Source organism: Armigeres subalbatus, chromosome 3 (assembly GCF_024139115.2).
Source record: "Armigeres subalbatus isolate Guangzhou_Male chromosome 3, GZ_Asu_2, whole genome shotgun sequence".
NCBI classification, from domain to species: domain Eukaryota; kingdom Metazoa; phylum Arthropoda; class Insecta; order Diptera; family Culicidae; genus Armigeres; species Armigeres subalbatus.
In genome coordinates this window covers 106,909,821-106,923,774 of record NC_085141.1, presented here as the reverse complement: position 1 = coordinate 106,923,774, position 13,954 = coordinate 106,909,821, and the positions used below count along the sequence as shown (strand labels likewise).

The window sequence follows — 13,954 nt, the reverse complement described above, 5'->3', positions numbered from 1 at the left end:
GACGGTAGATTTTTCGGAATTTCAACGGGAAATTTATTAAAATGTTCACAAAAAATAGTTCGGATAAATTCTGTGGTGGACGGAAGCGATTGGAAACGAAACAAACCGGATACGTTTACTAAAATATATTTATTACTTCTCTCGTACAAATTGTATTTTCTTTACTCGCGTCACGAGGCTTACACTGACGCTGTCAAATTCTACACTGGTGCTCTCCACACCGCTCGACACAAGGTGCTCAACGAAGCGTTAGGGATGATCACAAATAATACCCCATATGCGCTCCCTTCCCCCGTTACACCAAAAACCAGACGCGGTGACCGGATTGGGTAACGACTGTTCTTCTATCATTCTCTGGATGATCTTCGATTTGTTGATCGCACATGAAAGCAGGTTTAAGTCTATCTACTGACACAATTTGTTTTTTTTTTCAGAAACAACAACTTCGAAGTGCTTGTCGTTACGACTTATAACTGGATATGGTCCTCCTTAAGGCTTCTGAAGAGAATTTCGGAAAGAATCAATACGAATAAATACATGACTGCATGTTTTCAATGCGCTATGTTTGAAATGCTGGGCACGGCAAATGCTGGGTAAAGCGTACCATTGGTACTTCGCGTACCTGAAGGAATAAAATAGACCCCATCTCGCGGTCCTTAGCCTCTTACCCAGCAACTCCTATCCCTACCTCCCCGCGGTGCTGGCCGGGATACGAGCAACCTTAGGGAAGATCGGGTAACCAACCCCGGTGGGAACTATGGTCGTATGTTGACAGGGAAGGGGGGTTTGCTCCTCTCCGGAGGTGCAAATCTTATTGAGCGTCTGTTCTCCATGTCAGGATCGGCTCACAACAGCGTCTGTTCTCCATGTTAGGGGCGGCTGATCATCGTCCGAGTGACATCGAGGGACCCTAAGTGAAACTGTGCACCATGGTCCACCGGAAATAAGGAGGAATGGTCCTCCGGAAATTTAGGGGGTTTGGTGTCAGGCCCTGCAAGCCAGCCTTTAAAAAATCATAAGCAACGAACAATCAACAAGAGAGTATGGACCGGAACCATCGGCGAAGACCACTGCGACGAAAAGGGACTAGCGATTGGAAACTCGGTTCGTGGAACTGCAAATCTCTCAACTTCATCGGGAGCACACGCATACTCGCCGATGTGCTCAAGGACCGTGGATTCGGCATCGTAGCGCAGCAGGAGGTTTGTTGGAAAGGATCAATGGTGCGAACGTTTAGAGGTAATCATACCATCTACCAGAGCTGCGGCAACACACACGAGCTGGGAACAGCTTTCATAGTGATGGCCGATATGCAAAGGCGCGTGATCGGGTGGTGGCCGATCAATGAAAGAATGTGCAGGTTGAGGATCAAAGGCCGGTTTTTCAACTTCAGCATAATCAACGTCCATAGCCTACACTCCGGAAGCACTGATGATGATAAGGACGCATTCTACGCGCAGCTGGAACGTGAGTACGACAGCTGCCCAAGCCACGACGTCAAAATCATCATAGGGGATTTGAACGCTCAGGTTGGCCAAGAGGAGGAGTTTAGACCGACTATTGGAAAGTTCAGCGCTCACCGGCTGACGAACGAAAACGGCCTACGACTAATTGATTTCGCCGCCTCCAAGAATATGGCCATTCGCAGCACCTACTTCCAACACAGCCTCCCGTATCGGTACACCTGGAGATCACCACTGCAGACAGAATCACAAATCTTCCACGTTCTGATTGATGGACGGCACTTCTCCGACATTATCGACGTCAGGACATATCGTGGCGCTAACATCGACTCTGACCACTATCTGGTGATGGTTAAACTGCGCCCAAAACTATCCGTCATTAACAATGTTCGGTACCGACGACCGCCGCGGTACGACCTAGAGCGATTGAAGCAACCTGATGTCGCCACTGCATACGTGCAGCATCTCGAGACAGCGTTGCCGGAAGAGGGTGAGCTCGATGGGGCCACTCTTGAGGACTGCTGGAATACAGTCAAAGCAGCCATTAACGACGCAGCGGAGAACAACGTCGGGTATATGGGTCGAAGTCGACGGAACGATTGGTTCGACGAAGAGTGCAGACAGATTCTGGAGGAGAAAGACGCAGCGCGGGCGGTCGCGCTGCAGCAAGGTACCCGGCAGAACGTGGATCGTTATAGACGGAAGCGGAGACAGCAGACCCGCCTTTTTCAGGAGAAGAAACGCCGCCTGGAAGAAGCGGAGTGCGAGGAGATGGAACAGCTGTACCGTTCTCAAGATACACGCAAGTTCTATCAGAAGCTCAACGCATCCCGCAAAGGCTTCGTGCCGCGAGCCGAAATGTGCCGGGATAAGGATGGGAGCATCTTGACGGACGAACGTGTGGTGATCGAAAGGTGGAAGCAGCACTACGAGGAACATCTGAATGGCGCTGAGAGTACAGGCAGTGAAAGTCAAGGCAGCGGAGGAGATTACTACGTCAGTTCAGCGGACGATGGAAGCCATTCAACAGCTAAAGACCAATAAAGCAGCTGGTAAGGATGGCATCGGAGCTGAGCTCATCAAGATGGGCCCGGAAAAGCTGGCCATTTGCCTGCACAAACTGATAGTCAGAATCTGGGAAACCGAACAGCTACCGGAGGAGTGGAAGGGGTTATATGCCCCATCTACAAGAAAGGCGACAAACTGGAGTGTGAGAACTTTAGAGCGATCACCATCCTTAATACCGCCTACAAAGTGATATCCCAGATCATCTTCCGTCGTCTGTCACCATTAGTGAACGAGTTCGTGGGAAGTTATCAAGCCGGCTTCGTTGACGGCCGCTCGACAACGGACCAGATCTTTACTGTACGGCAAATCCTTCAAAAATGCCGTGAATATCAGGTCCCAACGCACCATCTGTTCGTTGATTTCAAGACGGCATACCGCGTAGAGCTATGGAAAATTATGGACGAGAACAGCTTCCCTGGGAAGCTTACCAGACTGATCAAATCAACGGTGGGTGGTGTGCAAAACTGTGTGAAGATCTCAGGCGAACACTCCAGTTCGCTCGAATCGCGCCGGAGACTAAGACAAGGTGATGGACTTTCGTGCCTGTTGTTCAACATTGCGCTAGAAGGTGTCATGCGGAGAGCCGGGTGTAACAGCCGGGGTACGATTTTCAACAGATCCAGTCAATTTATTTGCTTCGCGGATGACATGGACATTGTCGGCCGAACATTTGCAAAGGTGGCAGAACTGTACACCCGCCTAAAACGTGAAGCAACAAAAGTTGGACTGGTGGTGAATGCGTCAAAGACAAAGTACATGCTTGTGGGCGGAACCGAGCGCGACAGGGCCCGCCTGGGAAGCAGTGTTACGATAGACGGGGATACCTTCGAGGTGGTCGAGGAATTCGTCTACCTCGGATCCTTGCTAACGGCTGACAACAACGTTAGTCGTGAAATACGAAGGCGCATCATCTGTGGAAGTCGGGCCTACTACGGGCTCCAGAAGAAACTGCGGTCGAAAAAGATTCGCCACCGCACCAAGTGTGTCATGTACAAGACGCTTATAAGACCGGTTGTCCTCTACGGACATGAAACATGGACAATGCTCGAAGAGGACTTGCAAGCACTCGGAGTATTCGAGAGACGGGTGCTTAGGACCATCTTTGGCGGTGTGCAAGAAGACGGTGTGTGGTGGCGAAGAATGAATCATGAGCTCGCCCAACTCTACGGCGAACCCAGTATCCAGAAGGTAGCTAAAGCCGGAAGGGTACGATGGACAGGACATGTTGCAAGAATGCCGGACAGCAACCCTGCAAAGATGGTGTTCGCTTCCGATCCGGCAGGTACGAGACGGAGACGGAGCGCAGCGAGCGAGATGGGTAGACCAGGTGCAAAACGACTTGGCGAGCGTGGGGCGTATCCGAGGATGGAGAGATGCGGCCTCGAACCGTGCATTGTGGCGTCAAATTGATGATGTTATCTGTTTAGATGTTAACTAAATAAATGAAATGAATGAACAGATAATGCTCAGCGGCGCTTAGGCTAAATGTTGGCGGCGGTGCACACCTCTACTATTGACCGAGTAGGTATTTTGTCGGATATTCAGTCAGTAATCATTTGCGAATACGTAAACCCATAATAAAATCCAATCCACAATGAAACAATTTTTCTGGTTGATCTTTCCAATAATATATGCTAGTTTGACTAGTTTCAAAGGTTAAACTATACGCAACTAGATCAATGCTAAACCCTAAAAGCTGACAATGCTATTCATCTAGTAGGTACACAACATACAAGAATCAATCACAATAATTTTACTTACCACAACTTGGTCATCTTGTCCTGGTACTGTATTCCAATGGTGTACAGTATTAACGCATGCAGCAGCTCGCAGGCTGCGACCTTAGTTTTCCGATCGCTTGAACCCACCGCCAATGTGCAAACACGGGCAATAATCGTGTCAAGTTTGATAATAGGCCTGATCCCGGTTCTACTCAGCAGCTGTAGCGAAATGTTTCGATTCGAGTCTAGATCCCACAGAACCAGAGGTTTTTCGCTATCCTGCAGTTGTTGGGCCGTTTCGCCCAACTCCGCATGAAGTATCATTTTGGTGCAAACGGTCGGTTCAAGATCACCCAAAAATACTAAAATTTTCAGCTGAAATTTAACCAAATCGCTTTCGGAAGCATCCAGGGCGTGCTGAAGTTTAATTTTTTCTATCTTGCTACTAGTCATGTGAACGCTCCGTTTCCGTTGGAACTTTACCAGGCGAGAACTGATCGGTGGCGGTAGAGCCACGTCTCGCGTTTGTAAATAACTGTCCAGAAACGGAAGCACATGCACGAGAACGCGCTCACGGTTTTCCGGAGAAATCGGAGATCCTTCCGACACCAGACGTCTTACGCAGGAGAGAGCAACATTTGCCAAGCTCAGCATTCCCCTTCCCAGTTGTAAAGCGATGCGCAGAATTTCTACAAGATCCTGAGAATCGTCCAAGAAACTGTCAAGCAACATCACGGGTGCCCCCAAAATGAATCGCAAGCAAGTGTGCTGCAACTCTCCGGTAGAATTTCGGGATTTGGCGATCTGAAGCTCCAAGTAGTAAACTAAAAGGTTGATCGTTGACATTTTGGAAAAAATCTGCTGGCTCTGTAAAAGTGTAATGATAGTATTAACTGTATCTCAGTTGAACGAACAATTTAGGCATGTACTTGAAAGTATTGCAGTTGGTTAGCCGTAGACATTCCGAGATCAATCAGTTTTACTAATCCACTGACCAATGGATGCTTCAAGGATTTCTTTACCATGTAGTCGAAATAAATCGGAATCCATTCTTCAAAATAGTCCCGTACGCTATTGTTGTATCGTAATAAGTCCTGGTACAAATCAACTAAATTGAAAAAGATGTGAAAATCTTTCGGTTTGACCGGTGAAAGGTCGATATTTGGATCGCAGAAGAACACTTCCTGATCCTCCCCTGTGTCATCTTTGACAGTTCGCTTCTGAGTACTCAAATCTATTTTGTCCAAAATTAGGAACAAAGTTTTCATCAATTGCGCGTAGACGATCTTCACCAGCGAGACTCTATTCGAGTGTACACTTGATCCAGGCGTGAGCAATCCTTTCCACAATGGAAGGTAGTTTCTGTAGGTAATGTAATCCTTCCAATTAGAGTTTTCATCAGGTCCTCTGCCCTGATTCACATCGACCACCAGCATATGCGAACAACTCCAGATGATTCCTCTCAAAATTACTTTCTCCAACAAATTTTCCAGCACCCCTCCGCCAAGTTTGCTCAAGTTATCGAAGGTCTTCATGAGTGAACTCACAATTAGTTCATGATACGAACTGCTCAGATAATGAAAATCTTTGATTAATCCGATGATGATGTTCTGAAGCGCAACGATCTGCACTCCAGTTAATTCGCGCACGTGACTCATAATATCTGACAGTGCCTGCACGAAGTCCGGCAGATGTTCCAACAGTTCATTCGACTTTTCCTCCACCAAGTAAACGAATTCCGTCCGCTGCATCACCAAGAGCAGTAGTTCGTTCATGTATTCCTCCGTCATCAGGCAGCTGCAGGCTGCCGCCATCGAACCGAATCCTCTGATGGCTACCCGTATCTCGTATGGTTTCGAACCGGTTGCCATCAGAACGGTCTTGAAGTATTTCATGAAGTAGCTTAGCACTGCAATACGGGCATCACGAGTGCCGTCGTTCGCGGTCGATGCCGATGCGTCGAGGTCCTCGCGGGTCACCAACTGGCGGGCGATTTCACGGTGGAAAGAATGCAACGCATAGATTGCCACCTTGCGATCGTCCACGGACGATCGTAGCCATTTGGTTGTTAGAATGTTCTGCCAGTGCACATAGTCGGCGTAGAGAAACGGCGAAAACAGGGCACTGTGGCGTTCCAACAGAACCAGGGCATCTGAAAAGGGAAACAAAACCGAAAGATGGTATGATTGGTGATTGTATATCATACCCCAGAAATCCATTGCCCAGAACTGTAGAATTCATTGCCCTAGAATGCACTAATCCCAGAAAGTCATTCCCCAGAGAAACCTTACCCAGAATGTCACAATCTCCAGAATACCATAGAATTCACATTTCCCAGATTACACTAGTAAATGTAAGCAAAGAAATTATTTGCTCTTTCGTATTGATTATTGATAAAAAAAACAACGAATTGAACGCTTTAAACCAGGCAAATACGTGTCTGGAAAGAAGGGACCACATGCTCTTTTGCCTTATTCCGAGCAAATGCGTATTTTAAAAAGTGGGACCATACACTGCTAAAAAAGTTTACACACAAAATACAAAGTATGCTCTTTTGACTATAAAAAGTATTCAATTATGACTTTAAAGTACGCTCTTTCGTGGGAGAATGGGACTCAAAAAGGAATAAGTATTGTGCACAATTATGACTATTTTTTATTCACAAATGATTAACTTTTATGCATAAAAACAGGAAAAATGTGTAAAACTTAAGCTTCGAATTTTTTCTTCTTTTTTCTTGTTGCGCTCCACGCCGTCTCATACCTAGCGGATCGGAAGCAAACACCATCTTTGCAGGGTTGTTGTCCGGCTTTCTTGCTACATGCCCTGCAAATTGTACCCTTCCGGCTATAACTGGATACTGGGTTCGCCGTAGATCTATGAGCGAGCGCGTGGTTCATCCTTCGCCGCCACACACCGCCAAAAATGGTCCTAAGCACCAGCCTCTTGAATATTTCGAGTGCTTGCAAGTCCTCCTCGAGCATGGCCCAATTTTCATGTTCGTAGAGGAACTACCCCTTCCAAATGAGCCTTCCAAATAAACTAATAGAGGAACTACCGGTCTTATGAGCGTCTAGTACATGACACATTTGGTGCGGGTGTAAATCTTTTTTGACCGACGTTTCTTCTGGAGCCCGTAGTACGCCCGACTGCCATAAATCAGTTTAGTATCGCCCAAACGTTGACCGATTAGGGCAAAAAGTTATCCACAGCATCAGGACATCTAATAGATTAGAATAAGAGGGCGGCCCAACAAAAATCCTGCCTGAGCATGTGTGTGTCTGTTCTGTCCTGTGTCTAGTAACCTCGCGCATTATCAAACATGCTTGAAAAAAATAACATTCATTGTTTATGGACGAACTAAACTTTCGATCGAATGCGACTCGTTCAAATCATTTCCCCATTTGATTTTGCTGGCGTAAACAAGAATGTGCATCAACTTCCGTTCGAAAGTATGTTCGTACGTAAACAAGAATACGGGTAATTGTCTCCGCCCTAGAAAATAGATAAGTTGATGCCCAACACACTACAATATCCTGAAATATAAAATATCACAGCTCGGCAAAATCTGCATACTCTGGCAAAAAATTTACGTTTGTTAGCTCATATTTATTAAGATTTAATAACGGTTTCCTTGACTCCATAAGGTTGAATCAACTCACATACGAACTTTGACAAACAGACATAGCCCATGTAACATTTGTCATGGACATTTATTGTTCACATCAACATGGGACAATTGCGAACCAGGCGTTGGTAGTGAGCAAACGACAAGCAAAACTGTTTCGCGCGCCAAGAGTGGTCACATGGCCAACTATATGATAATGTTTTAATATTCTCGAGTGTATGTTTATCTGTTTGTCAGCGGTTGAGCTATTCTATCACACGTGCTTTACTAGAATATGTAGGTTCTGAGAGATGATAACACAAGCCAGAAGAGTTTATAAACTACTTAGAAAGATTGTCACTGTCGTCACTGATCGAAATAATTGAAATAGGATGTTACCGAAATGTAAATGCTCAATCTATACGTTTAAGGACAATCCTTCCGGAACCCAAAACAAAATTCACTCGCGTTTTCAAAGGTACCAAACTCAATAGGCCTTTTCACTAGACGTTTGAAAACAGCTGATTTTACCGTCAATTGACAGTTCTTATATGAAAGTGACAGCGTCGGATTTGAACGGTTTGCTCAGCGGTTGTAAACAAGTGCAGCCCGGCAGTGTCACATGAAAAGGCCTATACGGAAGCAACGTTGAACTGTCATATTTGTTATTCCAGTTTTGCTGCATCGCAGCATTCGCAGGGTTTGCAGAAATCGCTCTCAATAGAAAACGAACAGCGATAAAAGAGAGGCAAAAAGTGTTCCGAATCATAACAAGCCATGATAACAAATTTATCAAACACCAAACACGCCCCCACAGAAAAATGGTGATTCTCGCTTTGTTTTCGCTCCTTTCGTGTTGGTTACAGCACAGCTTATCCTTAAGGGGACACGGGAAGCACGGACAATCATCAAACCGTCATCATTTTCATCATTGAATGCTTAACTTTTTTCTACAACAAATATGATTTTGAAAAAGTATCGTAGTCAACATGGTCAACAAATCGCTCAGCTAACCAAACGCATTGCGGCATCTACTCCGGTCCTTCAACAACAAAGTGGCTCTACCCGACAACCTCCATCCAAAAGACGTCGTCAAGAAGACATAGGGTCACATAAACCACTTCTTGGTGGGACAAAAATAGTTCCCGACGCTAGCGTAATAACCGTACCTGCGCCAATTCAATTGTTTTGGGTTTACCTTTCTCGTATCCATCTAAGCGATAAATTGGAAGCTGTCGAACAACTAATAAAGGATTGTTTAAAGTGTGAGGAAGCTGTTAGAGTCATTCCTCTTGTAAAACGAGGCATCGACACTAGTCGTCTGAGCTTCGTTTCCTACAAAATCGGAATCGACCCCAAGTTTCGAGAATCAGCTCTTGACACTCAAACCTGGCTCAAAGGAATTTTATTTCGCGAATTCGAAGACAACAGCTCAAAAAACATGTTCTTGCCTCTGCTGAATACGCCAACCATCACGATTTCGCCCGAAGCCGGCTCGTCCCAGTTTACGACACCCTTATCCGGAATAAATCTAGAAGGTTAACTTATATCAACGAATCTACATCATCTTCACTACCGGGACGCACGCTTGCCATCAGTACTGAGGAAGCCCCTAGTCGACTCATCACAGTCGAGCCATTCCTGCCAGCGATCTTCAGCCGTTCCGGTCCTGTGTTTGAGCTCGGTGAAGGGGTCTTCCGCACTCCCTTTGCAGGCAAGTATACACATGAAGGTAACACTTCTCTACCTGAACAATCTCAGTATTCCAGCGCTCTCGGTAGTATCATCCCCATAGAGGCAATAGACAATCAGGATTTATCGTGTGCTACATTGACCATCGATCCGTTGGTTCCCATTACTCCCGTTGGTGCCTCTTCTGTATCATCACTGGGACGCACGCTTGCCGCTAGCATTGAGGAAGCCCCGGATCCCCCCAACATAGTCGAGCATTTCCCGCCAGCGTTCATCAGTCGTCCTGGTCCTGCGTTTGGGGCTAGAAATGGGGTCTTTCGAACTCCTGTGTTTGGCAAGTATGAACAACATTCAAATGGGTCTGTACCTAAAGCTGCACTGTATTCTAGTGAACAATGTATCTCGCATATCTCCACGCCCTCCTATTCGCCCGTCGTCGCTTGCTGGCCAGTCGCCTCTGCAGAGTGTCCAGGACGCACCGCAGTAAGCTTCTCGGGAGATTCTTCCAATCCCTCTATCTCAGTCGCACCATCTGCTGCCAGCGTTCATCCAAGTCGTCCTGGCCCTGAGTTTAGATGTGGATTGGAAATCTCCCAGCACGTTACTCTAGGCAAGTACCTATGCAACAATGAACATTCGCTGCCTGATTCGGATCTAACTTCCAGCAGTTCTCCGGTAGTATCATCAACCAGGTCAATCGATCGCGACACCGATGATCTCTTGATTTACTACCAAAACGTAGGCGGTATCAACTCAGAAGTAGACAGCTATCGTCTAGCAACATCAGCTCAGTGCTACGATGTTATTGTCCTGATCGAAACTTGGCTTGATGATCGCACACTCTCGAGTCAAGTGTTTGGTACTGAATACGAAGCGTATCGGTGTGACCGAAATCCTGAAAATAGTAGGAAATCTACTGGTGTCATCATTGCTGTACGGCGTGGTTTGAAAGCAAGGCTAATTGGAAATTCCACGTGGCAATGTTGGGAGCAAGTCTGGATATCCATTCAATTGAAGAAGAGCGCCATTTTCCTTTGTGCCGTGTACATACCTCCAGATAGAACACGTGACGTTGACTACTTAGATACCCACTGCCATTCCGGTAACACCGTAGTCGAGGGTATGGCAGCGGCAGATGAGCTTCTTGTCATTGGCGACTTTAATCTTTCCGGTGTTTCGTGGAGACCGTCTCACAATGGTTTCCTCTATCCCGATGGACATCGGTCAGTATTTCACTCGGGTGCGTTGCATCTTCTCGATGACTACAGCACGGCGATGCTATCTCAAATCAATCATGTAGCGAATGAGAATCAACGTTGCTTGGACTTATGTTTTGTGAGCAAGCAAGATGTCGCCCCGTTCATCGCCGCAGCTCCAGCTCCCATGGTTAAGCTCGTCCCTCATCACCCTCCTTTAGTTGTCCGAATTCCGGTGAGCCTGGCCAACGAGTTCAATGTATTTCCCGCTTCCGTATCATACAACTTTCAGAGAGCCGATCATCAAAGCATTGTCGACGTACTATCTGGTATGCCTTGGGACGCTATACTTGCCGATAATGTCGAAAATGCTGCGTCGACTTTCTCGCATATCTTGGCATACGTTATTGACCGACATGTTCCCAAAAAAGTACACAAGAATAGCTCTCATCCGTCCTGGTACACTCGGGAATTAAGAGAACTTAAAACTGCCAAGAGAGCTGTCTTAAGGAAATACACTAAATACCGCACGTTTTCCTTAAAGGATCAGTATGCCAGACTCACCAACACCTATAAACGGGTCAGTCGTATATGCTAATCCCGATTTCAAAGTAAGATCCAAACCAATCTCAAAACGCATCCTAAACTGTTTTGGAATCATGTCAACAAACAACGCGAAGAATCTGGCCTCCCTTCTTCTATGACATTTCAGGGCGAAACTGTATCATCACTGCAGGAGATCTTCAGACTGTTTTCGCTAAAGTTTGCTGACGTTTTTACCGATTAAAAGCTTACCGACAACGAAGTACATCACGCAGCAGACAATGTTCCCATTATATGGCCATGTACTAGGTGTTATCGACATCAGCGATGAAATGTCTCCTCTGCTGCATCAAAACTAAAGTCATCGATCAAACCTGGTCCCGATGGTATTCCATCCAATTTCCTGAAAAGACACATTTCCAGTTTGCAGTATCCGTTGCTCCTCCTGTTTCGGCTTTCCTTATCCAGTGGCATCTTTCCTTCATGTTGGAAGATTGCACAAATGTTTCCTGTGCACAAGAAAGGGAACAAACGTTACGTGGACAATTATCGAGGAATAACTTCGCTGAGTGCAATATCAAAACTGTTCGAACTCGTTGTGATGGATCCTCTGCTTTCCCACAACAAGCAGTATCTGTCTGAAACTCAGCATAGATTCATAGCCGGTCGCTCAACTAGTACTAATTTATTGTGCCTTACATCTTTCATCACAAACAGCATGACGAAAAGAGCTCAAACAGATGTCATCTACACAGATCTGTCAGCTGCTTTTGATAAGTTAAACCACTGCCATAAGTTAAACCAAATTAGACAAGTTAGGAGTAAATGGCACTCTATTGGAATGGTTCTGATCATATCTATCCGGCCGCCAACTAACGGTTGCTATCTGCGACTGCAGATCTGATTCCTTTGTGGCTACATCGGGAATACCCCAAGGAAGTCATTTGTGCCCGTTAGTCTTCCTACTATATTTCAATGACGCGAATTTTGTACTCGAAGTTCCCCGCGTATCGTATGCTGATGACCTGAAAATGTTCTTGCAAATTCAATCCATCGACGATTGCTATTTCCTTCAACGTCAATTAGAATCCTTTGCCAATTGGTGCAACGTCAACCGTATGATAGTCAATCCGGCCAAGTGCTCGATGATCACTTCTCGGATTCCGTTAGATTCGACTACACGCTTTTGAAAACCAGCATAGAACGTCTGAGTCATGTCAAAGACTTTGGGATTCCCAGCTGGCCTACAAGATGCATATTTCGTACGTTGTAGGTAAGGCTTTCAAAACCCTGGTCTTTATCTTTCGGATGGCTAAAGAATTTTCTGACATTTACTGTCAGAAGTCTTTGTATTGCTCACTGGTGCGGTCGATATTGAGCGTATTGCTCCGTCGTTTGGAATCCCAATTATATGAACGGTGCCGAACGAATTGAGTCCGTACAACGACGCTTCCTACACTGCACTGCGTAGACTACCGTGGAGAGATCCATTACGCATGCCAAGTTATAAAAGCCGCTGTCGGCTTATCGATCTGGAGCCGCTAGCACCGCTCGGCTGTACTTGTTGCAGACGTTTTGCAAGGCCGAATAGATTATAGTGATATTTTGGAACAGATTAATATTAACGTACAGCCGAGAACACTTCGCAATAACGCTATGTTAAGAATGCCATTTCGTCGGACTAACTACAGTATGAACGGTAGTATTGAAGAATTACAGCGTATATTCAACAGGGTTTCTACAATATTCGACTTCAACCCACATTTTTCACATCGCAATAGCTAGCTGTTTTAGTGTTTGTGTCCATTTTTTTCTAAGTGTTTGACGATATGTATACTTTTTTTTTATTGTCATCATTAGGACATAAGTAGTCTATTGATGTAGGCCTTAAATAAATAGGGTAAAATGCCCAATAGTGGACCCCCTAGTAGCGAAATTTTGCTCTTCCTGGCATAAGGAGTAGAAATTGTCAAAATATTAATTTTGCGTGATGTCTAACATCAAGCTCTGCATCTCCTCTTCACGATACATACATAAAACACTCAAATACTCGACGTTATTCTTTGAAATTAACATTCTAAAGTTGGACTAAATTTGCCCTAAAGTAGACCCTATGGGGGTCCATAATAAGAAATTGCTTTCCTATAGCCGACACTTCATTTGATTTTCATGTTTCGTTTCGGGACGTTCTTCTTCCCTATTATGGACCCCCCAAAATATTCCTATAATGGACACTCTCGTATTCATTTTTTATAGAATTGTAAAAAATCAACTAATTTTACTTTCCAGAGCATTTTCAATGCATGTAATCAAATCATAGGACTGTAAGGTAGGTTCTCCCGATGGAATTTCATAGCAAAATATTTCCATTGTGCTGTAATAATGAAAAAATGTCTGGAGGGTCCACTATTGGTTGGGGTCCACTATTGGGCACTTTACCCTAAATAAATAAATAAACTGGCGCGTGCTTACTCGCAATCTACATGCTGATACATTTACAGTTACATAAAACAACTGAAACCCGAAATACGCCGTTCTTAAATTTCGAGGTGACAATGCTAGAAAGAGAGAAGAGATAGGAAAAATAACACGGTGTGTAGTGCCTCCCCGAGTCACCTTAACACAGTCCTTAACCCAATATGTTTGGCAGGAAGATCAAAAGGA

At 45.4% G+C, this 13,954-nt stretch overlaps 1 protein-coding gene across 1 annotated transcript in view; it reads right to left on the bottom strand.

The window, feature by feature from the left end:
- The window catches only part of LOC134225245 (DNA-dependent protein kinase catalytic subunit-like), a 145,291-nt gene that overhangs the window by 42,991 nt on the left and 88,346 nt on the right, over positions 1–13,954 (bottom strand). Inside the window, exons 3-4 of the mRNA XM_062705157.1 lie at positions 5,182–6,404; positions 4,293–5,119 (exon numbers count right to left, since the gene is read on the bottom strand). Of these exons, the coding sequence (XP_062561141.1) occupies positions 4,293–5,119; positions 5,182–6,404 (2,050 nt within the window). The remainder of the gene's footprint in view (positions 1–4,292; positions 5,120–5,181; positions 6,405–13,954) is intronic.